Source organism: Carettochelys insculpta, chromosome 4, assembly GCF_033958435.1.
Source record: "Carettochelys insculpta isolate YL-2023 chromosome 4, ASM3395843v1, whole genome shotgun sequence".
Lineage (NCBI taxonomy): Eukaryota > Metazoa > Chordata > Testudines > Carettochelyidae > Carettochelys > Carettochelys insculpta.
In genome coordinates this window covers 108,076,995-108,097,047 of record NC_134140.1, presented here as the reverse complement: position 1 = coordinate 108,097,047, position 20,053 = coordinate 108,076,995, and the positions used below count along the sequence as shown (strand labels likewise).

Below are 20,053 nucleotides of genomic sequence, written 5' to 3'. Positions count from 1 at the left end.
GCAAGATGACAAACCATAGTCCAAAACTGGTCTTTAGCCGATGCTAGTATCTCACATAAAGGCAGCATCAATGCTTATACCCTGCAGACTAGAGATGGCTCACAGTTCTCTCCCAAACAATACAGTGTTAATTTGGCTAACATGGCAGAGTCTTTATTCTGCAGGTTGCTTGTTCTAGTGATTGAAATGTAAAGGCATCTCACAGCTGATTGGAAGCCTATGGACAATTAAGTAGGTTCCAGTCAGCTCCTAGTAGACAGGAGTCCACAGCACATACACAACCACCACATATTAATACTAAATAGATAAAGTCTGCAAAGTGTTTGAAGTGCAAAATGCACAAAGCAATATATAGCTGTTAATAAAAGAATGAGTAGCAATTTGGACTCTTGTGGGCAGTCAGCAAACACCAGCGTCTGGCAGGGTAAAAGTGAGGCACACTTATAGAAGTGTACAGGGGACCCTTCATTGCCACTGCTCACCCTGTACCAGTTTGGTGGCTGAACAGAGGACTTCAGTCTCCAAGGCTGTCAAGACAATGTTTTGTGGAGGCACAGCTGCCAAGACTGCAGCATCCACAATCTAGCTTTTCAAACTGAACATAAATCCCTTTTGGGCACTAAAATAAATGGCTGCATTTTCAGTTTTCAGAGTGCAGTGCCCTGGGCACTAAGGTCTTTTAAAAAATCTGGCCACAACAGTACTGCAGTGGGAGCTACTAGGTCCCAAGCAATTTTGAAATCTGTCCCTTATTCAATCATGTATATGGGAGCTGAAGAGTTTGGTAAATCAGGCTTCCTCTGTGAGTGGTGAACACTTGAAAATCTGGCCTGAGATCTACAGAGAGTCTGACTGTTCACTCAAAATTGCTAAATGGGAGTCAGAGTGAGAAACCATTTCAGAGATTTAGCATGTCTATGGACCGTACAGTTCTTTGGGACATCAGCATTTCAAATGTTTTACTTTGCAGTTTTCCCAAGCTTCCATTTTATTTTCTGCCTTAAAGTTGCTTGGAAAGCTGTCTGGCAGCATTGCCCCTATTAAGTCACTGCTGCCTTCCAATGGAATGTGAAATGACTCCATGTCCTAGAAGGAAGTATGTAAAGCTTTTTGAATCTTTCCAAATAAGACAGCACGTTCTGTGTGTAATACATTTTTATTGCTGTTTAAAGTGGGTTAACTTATTTTGGACACTTGGCACCAACAGCGAGTGGTCACAGGTAGACAGATTTCAGTTTCTTTTAGCTTCTTCTTTATGCAGACAAAGTCTGCTAACTCCGAGGTTGACTTTTTGCATGTTTGTTTTACCCTCCTCCCTATCCCCACCATACAGGTATTGCCGGCTCTGCTTCCTGGCACAAAAGCCGCTATTTCCATCAAGCCACTGGGCACAAAGTTCACAGCGACGGGGATGACACAGCACAGGTGATCCCACTCTTGCATTACAGACACCAATTCCAATATTTGTTTTGACCATTGTGGGGGCATGGGGGGGGGGGAGATCACACTGCTGTGTCTACACTACAAAAATAACATCAAAGTTACTTACGCCGAAGTACAACTTCAAACTAAGCAACTTCAAAGTTGAGAGTCTACACACACACCCTACTGCGAAGTTAAACTTCAAAGTAGGGCACTACTCCATTTCTGGGAATGGAGTAAGGACTTCGGAGCTGGGCTCCCGACTTCGAAGTTGTAAAGGAAATGTGTGTAGACTCTCTGGCGGCTACTTCGAAGTTGAGCCTAACTTTGAAGTTAACTTTGACATTATTTCCTAGTGTGGACACACCCAGACTGTGTTTCACCCACCTGTTAGTCTTGTCTAACCTTGGGGCACATACTAGAATAGTACCCAACATAACCGGACCTGGCCTTGTTGTGGTCTGTAGTCTCTACGAAATATATACTATAATAATATGGAATGTTCCACATCATCCGTCAGGCCATGTATAATTAAAATAAAAACAAGAATTCAATTCTAAGTTGCTTACTAAGTTCTAAACTAGGAAAAGAATGACGCAACAAAAATTGTTATCTTTCTTCAGTGACCATATTTGTGATGTGCAAACAGAAAAGAGTCAAAGCCATTAATATCCACTATTGGCACTTTAGAAGGACCACTTTTGTAAAGCTGAACCAAATCTGTTGAGAAAATTTAAACACAAATAACAACAGTAACAATAATAATAATCTGAAACAGTTTAAGAACATTTTACCAGCTATCACAAAAGGCCATACTATTTAAAACAAACAAACAAAAACAACTTGGGTTATAGGGGAAGTGATGACAGTTATGATTTTTTAAATATATAACAAACTGAATAAAGAGGAAATTAATACTAATGAATACTAATCAGAATTTAGGAATTGTGGAAAAAAAAAAAAAAGAAAAAGATAAGGGATACCAAAAGTACATATGGAAAAAAAAACTGTTGCTAGCAGTGTTAAGAATAAAAACGTATGTGGGGGCAGAGGAAGGGGTTGAGTTTATAAGGAAGAAAAAGAATGCCAACAATAGTATGTGTCTATTACTAGATGAACATAGTACATAATGTACTATAATGTACATTATGTACATAGTACATAATGCTCAAAGGGATGAAGTGTTAAATATTTTTATTCTGTATTTGGGGAAAAACAGAGGTAATTATATTATATGATGAAACATATTCCAGGTCAATAGGAACTCAAGAGGATGTTAAACAGTAGCTATATTTTTAAACAGGAGATCTCAGTAACCTGCACCCAAGGGTTTCAGAAGAACTGACTGAGCTCACTGGGGCATTTGAGTTTATTTTCAACAACTCTTGGAGCCCTGGGGAATTTCCAGGAGACTAGAAGAATGCTAATGCAGTGCCAATATTTTAAAAAAGGTACATGGAATGACCTAAATAATTACAGGTTTGTCAGCTTCGTACTGGAATTGATTAGTAAAGAATTAAGAGAGGATGTCCATTAATTTGGGTTTATGGAAAATAGACCACATATAACTATTTTTTATGAGTGTACAAGTTTGGTTGGTAAAGGTGATAGAACTGATGTAATATACTTAGATTTCCATAAGGCATTTGACTTGGTATGGCATCTTAGTTTCATTAAGAAGCCAGAAGGAAATAAAAATCAGCACAGCAGTTGTATTTCTAGTGGGGTCCCACATGGATTGCTTCTCAGCCCTATGCTATTTAAGATTTTTTTATTAAATGGAAAAAAAAAGTCAGAAAGTTTGCAGATGACTCAATAATTTGGTAGTAATGACAAGGACAAGTAACTGATAAAGTGATCTGGTACACTTGGTTTGCATACGCCCATCCTACAATTTGTGTTTTAATACAGTCAAAATATAAAGTTATGTATTCAGGAAGACAGAATGGAGGGAAAGACATGGGTATTGGGGCAGATAAACAGCTGCTCCCTGTGTGACACTGTAGCCAAGTGGTTGAATGTGATCTTTGGCTGCATAAATGGAGGGCGGGGGGCAAAATCTCAAGCAAGAGTGGGTGTGGGGGTTACTACTTCTGGTTTTAACACTGGTACACCTGCTTCTGGAATACTGTGTCCATTTCTGGGGTCTGTAAGTCAAGAAGGATGTTGTAAAATTGGAGAGGAGTCAGTCAACAGCCACAAGAATGATAAAGGATTGGGACACATTTCTGATAGTGATAGATTCAAGGAGCTTGATCCATTCAGCTTACCACAGAGAAGTTTAAGGGGTGGCATTTTCATTAACTATAAGGCCCTACATGGGAACACATATCTCATAATGCGCTCTTTGACCAAACAGACAAGGATCTAACAAGATTAAATGGCTGGAAGTTAATGGCAGACAAATTCAGACTTCATAAAATAATGTGCAAATATTTAATAGTGAAGGTAATTAACCATTACACAAATTTGCTACTGTTGTGCTAGATTTTTCATCATTGACAATTTTTAAATTGAGCTTAGATATTTTTCTGGAGGATATGCTCCAGTTCACACAGCAGTTAACTCAGGGAAGTTCTATGGTCTGTGGTATATGCAGAAGTCAGACCAGGTAACTGCACTGGTCCCTTCTGACATGATAATCTTTGAGCACTTCAACAGGAAGCTAAGAAGGGTTTTTGGGGGGAAAAACCCCCAGAAAATTACAAACATAAAAACAACCTGTTGCATGCAGTGATGCAAAACTTTGCTCACATCAATTTTGATTAGGTTTACTGAGAAGGTTCAGTTTTCATCAGTTTTATGACTTCTGTTTTCACTTTGTGTTTTTCAAGTGAAAGCTGAAGGATCAGATGAGTTTTGCTGGATTCATAATCCTGAACATCTCCTCCATACAGCAGCCAGAGCCTCGCTCCCGCACTCCAGTCTCCTGATCAAGCAGGAAAGACCCAGCATGTGGTAACAGCTGACAATTCTCAATGTCTTCAGGAAGGGGCCATGTAGTCTATTCCCCACCCATCTCTCCAGGGACTGTCTGTGAAGTAAACTTCCTACCTCGCATTTGGTGTCATTGAGGAAAGGCTTCTTTTCCCACTGCTGCTGAATACATTGGCCACTAACAGCAGGTATCGTGAGAATGTACAGAAACTCACCCTGCTCTTGTAAAAGAATAGGGATTTCCTTTATGCCCAGTGTACTCTCAGGCATCAATTAATGTTGGAGGTAAAGTCTGAAGTCACAGGCATATAAACATAGTAAACCACAATACTGCTCCTTCAATGAACTTCCCAGGAGTGGACCCATGTCCATATGGAGCCCAGCCGAAAACAGGAGTCTGCCCCCAGGGAGTTCACTAGATTGCAGCCTAAAAAAGTAATACAGACTGTTTGCATTGTCTCACTTGGCATATTACTGCACAAGATTTTAATCAGACTATATCTGTTTGTTACTGTCCATAACAATCTCCTTCGTTGATCATATTTACTGATTTTACACAAGAGATATTGAGGACAACCAGGTCGCAAAGGGTTGATAACAGTAAATGTGTTACTAGAAATATTCAAGGAAGAGAGAATTCCACAACCTAAGTAATGTGGTATATTTTCAATGTTTGATTAAAAATTGAAAATTATAAATGGAATATTATATCCGATAGTACAGAATGAACCTCTCTACTCTAGAACTCTCTGGTCCAGCAACATCTGTGGTCCAACATGACTTTAGTTAGCCAGACTTCCACTTATCATGGATATAGCAAAGTTTCCCATGGTCCCATAACATTTGTTTACAGGCACCAGTCTTGGCCGTCAGTGTCCGTGCTGTTATTTAGCTCTAATTTACCTAAGCAGCAGAAGTGTTACCAATGTCACTAGACAATATTGACCTCCCAGGGTTTGGCAATTCTCTGGTTCAGCACTGGTCAGGTCCCAAGGGTGCCAGAGTAGAGAAATTCAACGTGTAGTCAAAAATCATTCATGACAAAAGGAGCTAACTGTTAGCAGCTGAAGTGTATTCAGATACATTTGTTTTTCTTCACATATGGGACTGACTTTTAAAGACAGAACTGATGAGTGACTGTTCCTTGTATCTACTGCATTTATTTAGGGTGCAGAAGGATCAAATTAAATTATACATATAGATTGGCACTTTCACCACAGTAGACAAAACAGAGAACTCACCCCATAACTAGAAATACCAGTTTTTAAATCCCCACATAGTCCAAACTGCCCCAGGTGCCAATTTACAAGGTTTCACATGTCATACACTGGAAAGTCAAAACAGCACACAGAATATGTCCCCTCCTTCCATTCTGGATGGGGACTAAGAAGCTAAATCAAATGCATGCATGTGGAGACAAAACATAGGAATGGATCATAAAGACCAACTATTGCATCCAGTGTTGAACTGTAGCCCATCATTACTACTGTTTATTATTTCTACAGCATTATAAATGTGAACAGTGATTTACACAAAAGGAAAATGAAGTCTTGGCTCTCAGAAACTTAAAAGTTAAGGATGCCGCATGAGGGATGTGTTCAAACACTATGAGCATGGAGTGAATAGGAGACGATGGGCAACAGTGGCGAGTTTACATGAGCCTGGGTACAGATGTTGACACACCTATCTTGAGAGTTAGGATTTTTCTTTTTAGTATTCTTTGCAACCCTTTGCAAACACTGGTATTTGCTGCATATGCTCCACCCACCCACCCACCTACATTCATGCCCAATAAATGCCATACACTGGACATTCAGCAGGGGAAAAAGTATCCAAAAAGTTACTCGAGTAAATGTGCAGCTGCTTTCACTTCTGGATACTTGTATACAATCTAGATGTGATGTGTGTGTGTGTGCATGTGCGTACTTCTTCTCAAGTGGTTTTCCAGCAGGACACCAGAAACTTGTACTTAAGTACAATCCCCAATTCCCACCAAAGCAGCTGCACTTTTATTCAACAACTTTTTGGGTACGTTTCCCACCTCTGCTGACATTCCTCCCTCGCGCCATCCCTTTGCAACGCCATAGAGCCTTAACCCCCAGTGGGGTAGAAACAAATGCAGCTGATGTGGCGCACCCCCTACTTCTGCATCTCCAGCGTATTCTGAAAGATGATGGTGCTCTCCACTCAAGGTGACAAAGAGAAGGATCAGTCCCATATTTAGCAATAACTCAGACAAGGAACATTAACAGAGCAATCCTAGGTTTCGCTGTCTCACCCATATGTACACCACTGCATGAACTGGGTGGCAAAAGTGAAGATGCGTGTGTGTAGCCATTTAATTGAACTTATACTGTATTTTATTATCATGTCATCATTTCTACTTTGGTTTGTGTTTTTATATGGTCTAGGACTCGTACCTGATGCAGGCGAAACTCCCATTGACTTCAATGGTAATTCTGCCAGGATCAGAATTTCAGAATCAGGCCCTGTAATGACAATGACCCAGCTGTTTGATTTTTAGTTTGTTGAGGGCAACAGAAACATGTTCTTAGTTCTTCTGTGCCTACTGACATGCTTTAGTAGGGTTTTAAACACGTTGCACTTGCAAGGCAAACCACTAGCATAGGTGAAAGGATGCTCACTTTTTTATAAGTATCAGAGGGGAGCTCTGTTAGTCTGTATCTGTAAAAACAAGAAGTCCCGTGGTACCTTATAAAATAACAGATTTTTTTGGAGCATAAGCTTTCATGGGCAAAGACCCACTTTGTCAGATGCATGTGACAAAGTGGGTCTTTGCCCACGAAAGCTTATGCTCCAAAAATGTTTTACTCTATAAGGTACCACAAGGACTTATTGTTTTCACTTTGTTATCTGATTCTCCTTTCCATCTTCCATACTACTTGTTTGCTTCATTCACTTGTAAGTTGTTTGGGGAGAGGACTGTTTTTACCGCATGATTGTAGATGTCTTAGCATAATGATGCCCCTTGTCCTACTTTGGTGATTCTAGTTCAGGGATTCCCAACCTATAGGTCACAATTAGATTTGTTAAGGGTCGCCAGCAGCTCAAAGCTGCATGGGGCTCTTAAGGGAGCCATTTGGAGCTCCTTAAGGCTGCCACATCCAGCAGCTCTCTCTATCAATATAGAAGCAATTACGCATTACAAAGACAGCTTCTCCACCTTTGATATTCATCATCATCCCAGGCAAGCCACTTAATAGACTCTTGCAGTAAGTAATTTTCACCCTCTTCCTGCCTTTCCCCTTTCTCTCCCACTTCTCTTCTGTGTAGCTGATTTGTCAATTTTCATTTTTCTGCTGGTATCTCCTCCCAGCCACTGAGCATGACTCACCCAGCCCCTCCAGGCCCTGAGTGCAACTCCCCATAGCCCCTAAGTTCAATTCTCCCCATCCCCCAATCCCTCCAGCCTCTAAGTGCAACTCCCCCAGTCCCTCACTGTGACCCCGCAACCCCTCCAGCTTCTGAGTGTGGGGTTTAAGCTGGGGGAATGGTTTGGGGATGAGGGTCTTTCCCCCACCACAAGTCAGATCAACTATAACTATAATAAACATGTTATATTATTATTAATGTATTCCCCTTTTTCTATGAAATAACTACTATGAATATATAAAACACGAGAGGGCATAATTTTATATTCTTGCCCCAGGCACAAAATTAGCTAGCTACGGCACTGCTTTCCAAACCCCTGCCCTGTTTTTGAATTGCCTTGGGTCACCAAACCTTCCTGAATTGTCAAAACGGATCCCTGTCTGGAAAAGGTTGGGAACCACTGCTCTAGTTGCTAAAGTAATACAAATACACAACAGTAATGGGTAATAATTCGGAGTGCATTTCACTGTGGGTTGGACAAACTCTGATAATAACACAATGCAGGCATCTGAGTACAGTTAAAGGAATGCTGTACTTTTAAACATCTTAAACTACATTCTTGGCTTCACTGAAATTGTGTTTGGGGGTTCCAGGGGCATAAAATAGCTGTAAAACTGGGCTTACAGTCTCTGTCCCTATTGCAGAAGATGTTGCTTGAGATGCTAGGAAGCATCCTTATACTTTCGCCTTCTTGGCAGTTGGGATGACTTTCAGGATACATGGAGCATGGGACACAAGTTAGAACGACCTTCGGTTTGCGTCTAAGTTATGCCCTACAGGGATCTGTCACCTTCAGTTCAGTTCTATCAATAACTCAATAAGTGACCTAGATAGTGGCACAGAGAACAAGTTGGCAGTCAATGGGAGGTACTGCAAAAGCTTTTGAGGACAGGCTTGAACTTCAAAATTACCTTGAAAAACTGGAGAAATTGTCTCAAAAAGGATGAAAGGCACTAAGGAGATATGCAAAGTACCACACTTAAAAGGAAAAATCAGTTGCATGTATACAAACTGGGAAATGACTACTTAAGGAGCACTGTGAAAAGTCATCTGAAAGGAGGAAGGGTTACAGTGGATCTCAAGCTAAATATGAGTCAACAATGTAACACTACAAAAAAAAGAGAGATCATCATTCCGGGATGTCTTAGCAGGAGTACAGTAAGACAGACAAGACACATTCTTCTCTACTCAGCACTGACAAGGCGTCAGGTGCAATACAGTGCCCAGTTCTGGGCACCCCACTTTGGGAAAGATTTAGACAAACTAGAGGAAGCCCAATGCAGGGGAACAAAAATAATTAAAGATCGAGAATACATGAGCTTTGTGGAAATATTGAAAGATTTGAGTTTGTTTAGCTTGGAGAAGAAAAGACTGGATGGTGGGGTGGAGGGGAGAGCACAAGAGAACCATCTTCAAGTATGTAAAAGGTTATTATAAAGACAGTGATGAATTGTTCTCCTTAGCCATTGAAGACAGGACAAGTAGTAATGGGTTACACTGCAACAGGAAAATTTAATTAGGAAAAAACTTCCTAACTGTAAGTGTAGTTAAAAGCATAAATTGCCTACTGTGGTTGTGGAACTGCCACCACTAGAGGCTTTTAAAAAGAAGTCAGATAAACACCTGTCACAGAAGGTCAAGATAATACCTAGTCCTGTCTCAGTGCAGGGAACTGGACTATATGACTTAATGGGATCCCTTCCAGGCCTATGATTCTAATTTATGCCAGAGAACAAGCTGAACCCAGGATTGGGGAAAAAACACAAAATTGGCTTAAACCTATCTCTAGCCTCCCTACATGCTTCCAACCTTGGACCTGTGTTGAGCACAGCTCAAGAAGACCAGAAAAAAGCTGTCCCCATTTGTGGACAACACTCATGTTATAGCTATGGTACTTATGCAAATTACGTAACACAAACAAATTTTAAAAATCCAATTGAGCTATCAATGGTTATGCTCTTTATTTTTACACTTTCCCCAGCTTTGAAAAAAAATCAACAGTTCAAGGATGTTTGTAACCAAGCTTTCAAGTTCTCAGTGCTGCAATGTTACAGTTTCAGGCAATAAAGAGTTAAACAGTTGCAGCTGATAGAATTTGTTTTTAAATTGAAGAAATGTTTCTATTTGTCTCAGGTTTAGGAATTAAGAGTTACCTGTGTTCATTAAATAAATGACTGCCTTAGTTCGCACAATGTTTCATTTTCTAGAAAAACTTCCTTATTAAATACCCATATTCTATAATATACTCCAAAGAATATCTGTAGCAAAATAACTTACATAATTAGGAACATTGCCACTCTTATTTATATCTGAACTCCATTTGGTCTGCAAAGTGCTAAATGAAAGCAGATATTGGTCTGTATATATTTGTTTCCTTAAAAGAGAGCAGATCATTTCAGAAATAAGCAAATCTGGAAGAAAAATCTGACAAAATAAACAGTTTGAGAAGAAGTACCTACTGGTAGCATACATCATTTTATGAGCTGTACAGGGTTCCACAGAACAGAAAAGGGGTAAAGTTTGGGTGTGATTTTAGGCAAACCCTTTCATGACGTAACGTCACATAGATAATCTCCGAGCAGTCAGCACAGACCTCTGGCTTTCCTATTGGTGAACAGAGCGTCAGCAGACATCAGAAGATAACTATTATTGGCCAGACAATTATAACAGGAACAACTGTCACTTAGTGCTGACACCACAAACCAGACAGTCTGCAGGAATACAAGGAAAGAAAGACTGGCAATTTCTTGCTCATTCAGTTAATTTCTAGTCACTACCTCACTGACTGCAGCTGTAAACTAAAACCCAGCTCTAGAATTCATTTCACAGTAAATCTGACTGCAATGTAAATGTTCTTCAAATTATTTACATGCATGTTCTACCTGACACAAAAGAAATACAGTAAAATAAATAAAAATATATTAACTCTTCATGCAGCTGTTTGGCTGGAGAAGCAAGAGTCTGAACATTTTGCTACTTGCTATATCCCTCCCCCCTTTTATGAAAAAAATTTTTGGGGGGCAGGGGGGATTTGCATCATTTGAGAAACCATTGCTATCAGTACTGGGGTCCAGTCGTGCTTCAACAGAAGTCAAACCCCCTAAAGTACAGGCACAAGAGTGAGACACAGAATGGTTGGCTATTTTTTAAAAAGCCACCAGCCGTATGGAAAAAATACACTTACAGTTACATCATGAAGTGAAGTAAGATTATATGACAGCAACTGGGCCTAATAAGCATAGTTTTAGTCTGTAAATTAACTGCTGGGTCAGTAATCTCACCTCCAGTGAATGGTGCATTACCAGCTCTTTGTCTGGCAGCCAGAGGAATCATCCACTGTTAATCTTTAGGAAAGAATCAAAGATTCTGTGGGGATGGCTGAAGGGATGTATTTGAACTATATATACACATTAACCAAAACACAAGCCATATTAGCTTATTTGGATCGTAAACCAGCGTTCATTTTGCCTGCATTTAAAAACACTACACTACAGTATTTACGTTACCAGTTTGGACCCAGACTTCAATGGGGGGACTGCATCAGCACAGCACTCCATCCATGTGCCTCATTGCAGGATGAGTGTCTTCATGGAGGAGAATAAGAACATCTATAGTTAAACCATGGAAGGCCAGATTTACGACAGATATACCTCAGTGGAACTTCTTTCTTTAAAGCTTCTAAGGGGGAAATTTTCAAATTCAGAAGGAGTTAGCGCCTAATTCCCATGCATTGCCCAAAGGTCCAGTGTAGGCCAGAGTTGCAGAGTGACATGTGCCAATAGTGCCAGTTGTCAGGAGGATTGTGGATTGCATCACTGACATGGGCAGCCCAGGATTGGCCGCTGTCATTAGAAGGACATTTTGGTTACTGGAGAGGTCCAGAATCCAGAAGTCATAAAAGGCTATGAAGCCACTTTTGTCATGCTCTTCTGTGGGCTTCAACTTCTATGCTATGAGAAAAGAGAGGGAGAAAAATTATTCTCCTTAGCCTGTGGTGACAGGACAAGAAGTACTGGTCTTAAATTGCAGCAAGGCAGGTTTAGGTTGAACATTCGGAAAAAATTGTCTGCCAGAGTGGTTAAATTGCCCAGGGTGGTTGTAGAATTTCCATCATTGAAGACATTTAAGAATCTAACAGGGATGATAGGGATGGTGTTTGGTTCTTCCATGACCTCCGGGGACTGGACTTAATGACCTCTTGAGGTCCCTTCCATTTTTAGTATTCTATGAAAACCTGTATCAACTATTTGGATTCCAAACATACTATTCAAAATGCAGACCCAGTAAAATTCCCTAGGTCCATTTCACCCTATCCATTCAGAACAGTCATTTAAAAGATTGCAGATTTATTTTATGTAGCCTGTTATGATATCAAGATACATTTCCAACATGGAATTAAAATAATAAATGCCATACCAGTTGCAACCACTAGTATAAAGCCTCCCACTTGTGGAATGTCTGATTTTATTATTTTAAGTTACTTATCCCTTAAACATACTTTTTAATATGTCTATTTTAGGGCCCTTATGTTATCTACACTGGTCCAGACAACTCCGCATCAAACCTATTCCAATGTCAAGAAGCCATTTACTATCCTTATAGTAAATATAAAAATCCCACTGACATGTCTGGTAGGAGATAAAGAGCTCTTTCCTCAGGCTCTTTACTTACTGAATTTTATCATGTACATTTTCTTAAAAACTAGAACGCTGGCAACATGATTGTTTTGTTAGGGAGGTGAATTTCCTGAACAAACTTCTCATCTGCTTCAACTACAAGCAATTCCAAGGGGACACTCACAAGGCAGGAAGCATCTCAATAGACAGGACTTCATTTCATTTTCCATCATGTTCTCAAACCTGAGTAAATCTCTCCTCTCCTACAGTTTAATATGAACTAGAGGTCTTAATTTATCAGTGCCCTTAAAACTGAAATTAGATTGAGTTCACACAGAGATGACCAAAGCTCTTCAGTTGTAAAGTAATAGCATGAAAATATTTGCTCCCCCCTTGCATGTAGAAAGTGGGAGCTTATTATTAGAATTGCAGCAGGCAAACCTTAGCAGTAAATTGAGGCATGTAAGGTGGTTTTCATATTACCTAGCACTTATACAACACCTTATGTCTTCAAAGCAATCTAAAAACATGAACTAATTAATCTTTAAAGCACCTTATCGGGTACTTATGCAAACAATATTAATCCCATTTTACAACTGGAGAAACTGAGGCACACAGCAGTACCACAACTGCCCAGAAGTGATGGTCACATAATGAAGTGCAGCAAAGCTGAGATCACAGGAAACTGACACCCAGTTGTACATTCAACATATTAGGCCACACAACTTGTTTGGTGGGCTTATGAAAGTATTTATTCAGGCAACAGTTTCTTCCCCTTAGAAGTCATCCATTATTTTTATCAAGGTCCAAATTTCTTGGTCAAAGCATAGTCAATGTCCAGACTTCAGAGAAAATAATACAAAGGAACAATAACAATAAGCAAATAAAAAGATGTTGCAGTCTATTCAAAAGAAACAGGAGGGCCAGATTTAGCCTGCAATTCACCTATTGACTATCCCTGCCTCCACTCTTTTGCTGAAATGTTACATCATGAAGGAACAAAAGGAACAAGACCCAGAATTACTAAGCCTAAAAGGATTTTTAAAAGTTAAGAAAATAAGATCAAACAAAGGTAACACAATCAGGCTAAACAGAGTACATCATTGAGTAACCTTCCGGAGGAAATTTCCCTAATTGTCTCTCCCGCAGGTGAGCAGAAATGTCAAAGCATTTAATGATCATTTTAATTCACCCCTGTTCTAGAAACCACATAGGCCCCTGAGCCATCCCAGAAGCAACCCTGACATCTCAGCAAAATCACTGGCTTAGCAAACCCAGGATGTACATACAGCCTTTGCCTGTAACTGCCTCCTATCCCTCACCCATCACCATCAAGGAAAGAGGGAAGATACTGTGTGAAGCACTGAGCTAGCAGGATGCTAAGAAAGATGGTAGGGACATGTCAGGAGATGTGTGGTAAAGGAGTGAAGGATGGGACACAGGATATGAGGGGAAGGCAAAGAAATGAGAGATTTGGGGACAGACAACAGCAAAACAAGCAAGCCTCAGGGGCAAAGGGAAGGGAAGCAGGGAGAGGGGGATAGCACTAAGCAGGAGCTGGATGCAGGAAGTGAAGGCTGAAGGATAAGCGTGCACTGGAAGGCAGATGTAGAGAATAAGGGATAAGATACAGGAAGCTGGAGCATCTCAGTGAAATGGGAGTGGGAGTGAGAGTGATGAGGGCTACAGAATGAGAAGTCAGCAACAGGAAGGGGAGAAGAGGTAAAGAGCTCAGGTGGGAACCAGAAGAAGGGAGATGGCTAAAGGGCAGAGGACACAGCTTCTCACTCCTAAGAAAAGCACAGGCTGTGGAGTCCAGCAAGTTCAGCAAGGCAGAGGAATATTCAGGACACAGGATGGAATGAGAGGGCAGGAGACAGAGTGGTCAAGGGGCAAGGAACAAAAGGCAAAGAAGCAGGAGCAGAAAATGGAATAAAGGACATGGGGGAAGGGCGGCACAAAGGAATTCAGCCCCAGGATAAAGCTGGCAAGGCACTTCTATAGTCAAACCACAGGGGGAGGGGAGGGGAGGCAGTGAGCCAGCACTAGGGGCTCTGCTCTTCACTTGTTGATTGTATAGTGAGTTTCATGATTCTTGGCTGTTTGGTAAAGTCCCAGCTGCTGGAAGCAGGTGAGGAGCTAAGACTCCTGGCTTTCATTCCTAACCAAAGGACGTCTGTAGCTCTCCTGGCTGCAGAGAAAACCTCCAAACAGCTGACCCCCGCGGAGCAGACACCAGAGGGCACAGGGAGAGGCCCCCATGTTTAGTGGTAGTTTTAAAGCTCATTATTTTAAGACATTCTCACCGTTGGGTGGGGGGGAGGTGCTGACTTCCGATTGTTCAGTTCGGGGCTGGCAGTTCTGACACTCCGGGGACTGCCATGTTTCTCTTCCTCCCGATTACAGGCGTCCTCTGCCCTGCCCTGTCCTGTCCAGCCCCGCCTGCCCGGAGCTGCTGTGTGCCGCTGCACGCCAGCCTGCAACTGCGTCCGCTGCAGGGAAGAGAGCCAGCCCCGGCTCAGCTGCAGACACCCCAGTCCCAGGGCAGGGCCCCCTCGCCATCCCTCCCAGGCCGGACGCCGGGGAAGAGGGTTAGAGGCGAGGGCAGCAGCTCCTGGGGCGCTGATCTGCCACAGCAGCGGCCGGTCCAGCCCTGCAGGGAGCGGAAGGGGGAGGAGTGGAGGATTTGAAAAGGAGGCGAGCGCAGCGGAGAGACGCGCACGTGTGTGTGTGGCCGGGCGGATGGCGGCTCTGCAGTGCCGGGTGGCGCTGCGGCCGCGGGCCCGGACAGAGCAAAGCCCCCCGGCTAGGCTGGCAGCACCCGAGCGGGAGCCCGCTCTCGCCCGAGAGAGCCGGAAGCTGCCGGCTCTAGGAAAGCCGCCAGGCGGGGGCTGGGCAGAGCGCATCACGGGCTTTTGCTGGATCCGCCCTTCCACCTACGGGATGCAGCGGGTCGTTGTTCTCCCGCACCCTCCCGGCGTGCGCACATGCCCTTTACATCCCCTGCCGGGCGGCTCCGCACTCTCTCCGGCCGTGCCCGCCGGCGCCTGCACCGCTCCGGGCACCCATCGCAGACATGCTGTGCCCTGCCGCCGGAGAACTTTCCCTGCACGCGTTCCCACTCCCCGCCTGCCCCTACGCGCGTTAACTTTCCTCTCCGCCTGCGCTAGTAAATCCAGGTCACCGAAAGCCCCCCCGCCCCGGCTGCAGCCAGGCATAAAAAGTTAATAGGAACATGGCTGCAGGTCGAGCTCTTATTTGAAGCAGGGGGCTCCACATCGCCCTGCGTTTTGTTTCTCAACTCGCCCTTCTGCGTTCAGTGGGAGGGAGGTGATTGGGGCGGGGGGGAGGGGGACCCTGAAAGAGGAAATGGGGCACACGTACCAAAGGGAGTTGCAAGGAGAAGAGAAGGACGTCAGAGAGCCGGGAAAGGCAGGAGAGCGGCCGAGAAGGGGGGAAGAACAAAAGTAAAATGGAAGGAGAGCGCAGGGAATCGTTCTCTCGCATTAGAACACTGTTTATTCGGGGGGAACCATCAGTTAGATGAGTTTTTAAAATTAGACAAAAAAAAAAAAGAACAGGGCAGTCCCACAATCTTAGTCTCCTTGAGCTGTGATTGTGTGGCTTGTTATGTCACTGGAATAATTCAGACACACTATTGTGCATATGCACACACTGTAGACGTGTTGGTATGTATGTTTATACACACATACATACCCACACCACTGCAGCTCATCAGACCCAGTAATATGCAGAGACTGGCTCAGCGGTTCCCCTGTAGTCAGTTATGTCTAATCCATCCATAGCTATAACACACACATGCTCAGAGACAGCTACAGTAGCTACTGGTAAATACTACATTAACCATCACCTACCAATTCTCTTGCATCCACTGGATGGCTTCATTCTCGTTGAATTGCTTTTCAAATTCGTATTCTTGCAAAGTCAACACTGACATGTTCATTGGACCAATCTTCAGGGGGATGCTTTCCTGCGTCTAAATATAAATACGTTATTTTACGAGCTTCTCCCCAGCGTGGCTTGCCTTCCGTCGGCCCTTTCTCTCTCCCCCGCTCTTTCAGTCTCTCTCAGCTATAGCCTTGATTTCGCATTGCTTTTCCCCTCTTCTTATCCTTCTCCACCCGTGTCTGGAGGTCTCCTCCTCTCAGCTTCTGCATCCACCCTGAGAGGAAAGGGAGGCGTTGCGGTCTTAGTGCCCGTCTGTGTTCAGCTCGGCCTGTGCTTGCTGACCGTGCCATGCACAGACCTCCTCCCGCACGCCGAGAGCGGGTTCGAAAACGCCCCGGCGTTTAGAAAGGGACTTGGGCAATACCAAAGCTGGAAGGTGCAGCCTTAAAAAGAATCAGCCCTCACCGTTGGCTTCTGTGGCTTCTAAGCACTTCACTTCCTTATGGCTGCGAATGAGATAAGCTGCCCAAGCTCCCAGAACTGGAAGCTGCTGTGACCTTACCCACCCCGGCCATGATTTTCACGTTCCAGTAATAAAAACATAGCAATCCCAGGACACAGCAAGTCCTGTTAGTACCAGAAGAGAGAGAACATGCAGCACATTGGCTCACAGACTGGATTTGAATATTAACATTTCTTTCCTTTCTGATAGGAGATAATCTGGGGGTGATTAGATCAACTGTGCCCCCTTAAATTTTCTCTCTCCTTTCCCTCCCCCACTACTACTCATTTGAATAATTTCCTTCAATTGACTTTAGAAATAATCGCTCCTCAGTCAGATTCTGGTCACTCTGCACAGCTAACATTCACGGCTGGCCAGAAAACTCAACAATTTAAATAAATGCTGTCAGGTTAAAAATCGTCTGAGAAAACAAACATTCTGAGTTATTGTACAAACACCTTGTTTTTATTGATGAACAATTCCTTTTATGCTGGTTTTCCCTCGTGCAGCTTAAGCATTGATACCAGTCATTTTCACTTTGTCATTTTCATCTCCAGGGGCATGCTCCAGGAACAAAAAGATACACTAGTTCAGTCCTTTCCACCTTTTCTCCATTTGCAGCCCCCCCCGCCCCCAAATTTGAATGGAGGTGCAGATCCCATTGGAAATCTTAGACTTAGATTGCAAACGCTGATGAGGGATGTTTACTTGCAGCTTTCAATTAGTGCATTTTCAATAGACCCCTGGGGGTTGGTGGGGGGCTGCAGAATAGCCCCTCCACACACAATCTTTTTTTTTGAACAATTTAAATCGTGGCAATATTTTGATTGCTTTTAGGATACTGATCAAGCTGTCACTTTGGAGACCTCTGTATCTGACAGAATTCTACCTGACAACATCCTTAGCATATAACTGTATGTAGTTCTCTCTTTGGTTGAGCAGTGAGTGCAGACTGTAAGGAAATTGGTGGGCTTCAGGACCCAGAAGACACCTCTCGCTCTGCAGTTGATGAAGCAGACAGGTTCTCTAGCTGAATGTCAAAATGGACTGCACCATCTGAAAAGGGGGAATACTACTGTCCTGTTGACAGTCTATATGGATGTTCAGTAAATTAAACAAACACAAATACCCCACTGAAATATGAGTCAGCTGAAGCTGTCTGCCAATAAAAACAAACAGGGGCTGAGATTTAAGTCAAGAGTTAATGTCTCAATTAAATGTTTAATGTATTGTGAACTATTTTAAAATGTCTAAGTAAGTTAGTGGGAAATCCACCCTCCATTTTTCCAGTTCAGATGAACCACGTCTCTAGATTGTTCTGTAACTGCGGTATGAATGAAATGATGTCAGACTCAAGAGCGTATGTACCTGTGTGGTAGTTGAGGGGAGTAGGAGGGCATAAAATTGAACAAGGAGAGGAAACAGGTGGGCTGTTCATATGTTAATGCATGTGGCAGGTAAAAATCTTTGGAGATCAGGTGGTCATGAGTGGGCATGTGGTTGTAGCTGAACTTTTTCTGTTCATCTCTCCCATACAGACAGGCACTCACAGAGAGACCCCAAAACTTCACAATGTTGGGTTATGTGTGATGTTTATGCAACTGTTTACAGTACAATACACCTTGTAGGTCAGAGACTCCAGGCTGCCGTCTGTTTAACCTTCATTTTCTCATGATTATCATTTACACATCAATAACCTTCTTCTGACATCTCTCCTGTCTCACCTGCCGCATCCTGATGTTATTGTCACTGACTTATCAGTTAGGCTATGTCTAAACAGCCCTGTTGTTCCTGAATAAACTATTCCTTAATAAGCTATTCTGGAAGAGGTGCTGTGGAACAGTTTTTTCCGAAATAGTGCAACTGCACACAAAATGCATTTTGAAATAGTGCTCAGCTACTTCAAAATACAGCATTTACACACATAGAGCTTAGTTTAAAATAGGGCCATTGGACACACAATGGCTTATTTTGAAATAGGCTCTATTCCATCTCTCAGAGCCCCTATTTTGAATTAGGCACTATTCGTCATACAATGAGATTTACCTGTTTTGAATAAGGTGACCGCTATTTGGAAATTTGAAAATAGTGGTTGTGTTGTGTAGCCACTTACGTAGTTACTTGGAAGTAGTGGCTTTTACTTGGAAATAGTGGTTTCTATTTGGAAATAACTTTGCTGGGCAGACAAATCCTTAGACAGCACTCTGTACGTATTCAGTGCTTTACAATATGATGAGTTGTGCCACATAAATGTTAGTTCCAAGTTCTGCTTCCACGGGGGCTTGCAGTCTCAGGACAGAGGGCTTAAGCAGTAGGTTTCTGTAAGGAAAAGTCTGGTCATAAATGAGCAGAACCTACAAAGATCTGAATGTTCTTATCTAGAATTGAGGTCAATGTGATTAGAATGTGTTCACCCTTCAGTACTGTCAGGTCCAACTATTCAAACCTCTAAAGTCAAGGTCCCTCTGCCAAATCATGAGATATTCACAACTCATCATTTGTTGTCTGTTTTTCAGCCCTTGGAACATTTAAACCATCTCTCCCACCTCCAAGGATTACACATTTTCTTTTTAAAAAATGAAAACAGAGATTCTCACATTATCTTCTGGCTCCATTTGCTTGGATTTTAAGAAAAACACGAAGTATCACAGGACATGTTACAAGCAAAAGGGCTGGCATCACTGAATTATAATTAATCACCATGGTACCTTGAGATCCCAACTAAGGTCAAGCCCACATTGTGCTGGAGCAGTGTTCTTCCCCAAGAGAGTACAACTGCAATAAACAAGACACATAAAGGTCAGTAGAAAGGAAACAATATTATTCACTTTTGACAGATGACTACTGAAGCACAGAGAGTTTAAGGATAGGATCAAAGGTGCTCACTGTGGCCCAGCTCTGCTTCCATTGACGTCAATGGGAGCGAGGTAGGCCAAAGCTATATACTTTTGGAAATCCCACCTGATATGATGTGCCCAAGATAACAAAGGAGATTCTTGCCAAAGATAGGAATTGATCCTAGATATCCTAAATCTCAGGCATGTGCCTTGATTTGACCATATGGTGCTCAGCACCTCTCAATACTGGCCCTACTGTTAGGATTCTTTAACATTTTGACAGTGCTGTAGCTGTCTCTGATGCTTTACAAAAGTTAAGATATGCTAAGCAAAAGACTAAATAGTACAATGGCTTTGACAGGCAATAAAAGGGTATGACCAGCCACAGTGCATAAAGTGGTATAGGGACTTTACTGCCATCAAGCCACACAGAGCAG

General features: G+C 42.6%; 1 protein-coding gene across 10 annotated transcripts in view; it reads right to left on the bottom strand.

The window, feature by feature from the left end:
* The window catches only part of ELOVL6 (ELOVL fatty acid elongase 6), a 115,024-nt gene extending 98,518 nt beyond the window's left edge, over positions 1–16,506 (bottom strand). For 3 of the 10 annotated variants that reach the window (XM_074993445.1, XM_074993438.1, XM_074993443.1), the window contains exon 1: positions 14,675–15,101. Coding sequence is in view for 1 of the 10 variants with exons in the window: in XM_074993436.1 (XP_074849537.1) it covers positions 16,244–16,332 (89 nt within the window). In the remaining 9 variants the exon portion in view is untranslated. Of the gene's footprint in view, positions 1–6,779; positions 6,849–14,674; positions 15,102–16,243 lie in introns of those variants that run through there. The other 7 variants (XM_074993442.1, XM_074993437.1, XM_074993446.1 and 4 more) reach the window with 6 other exon arrangements.
* Positions 16,507–20,053: the final 3,547 nt, after the last annotated feature.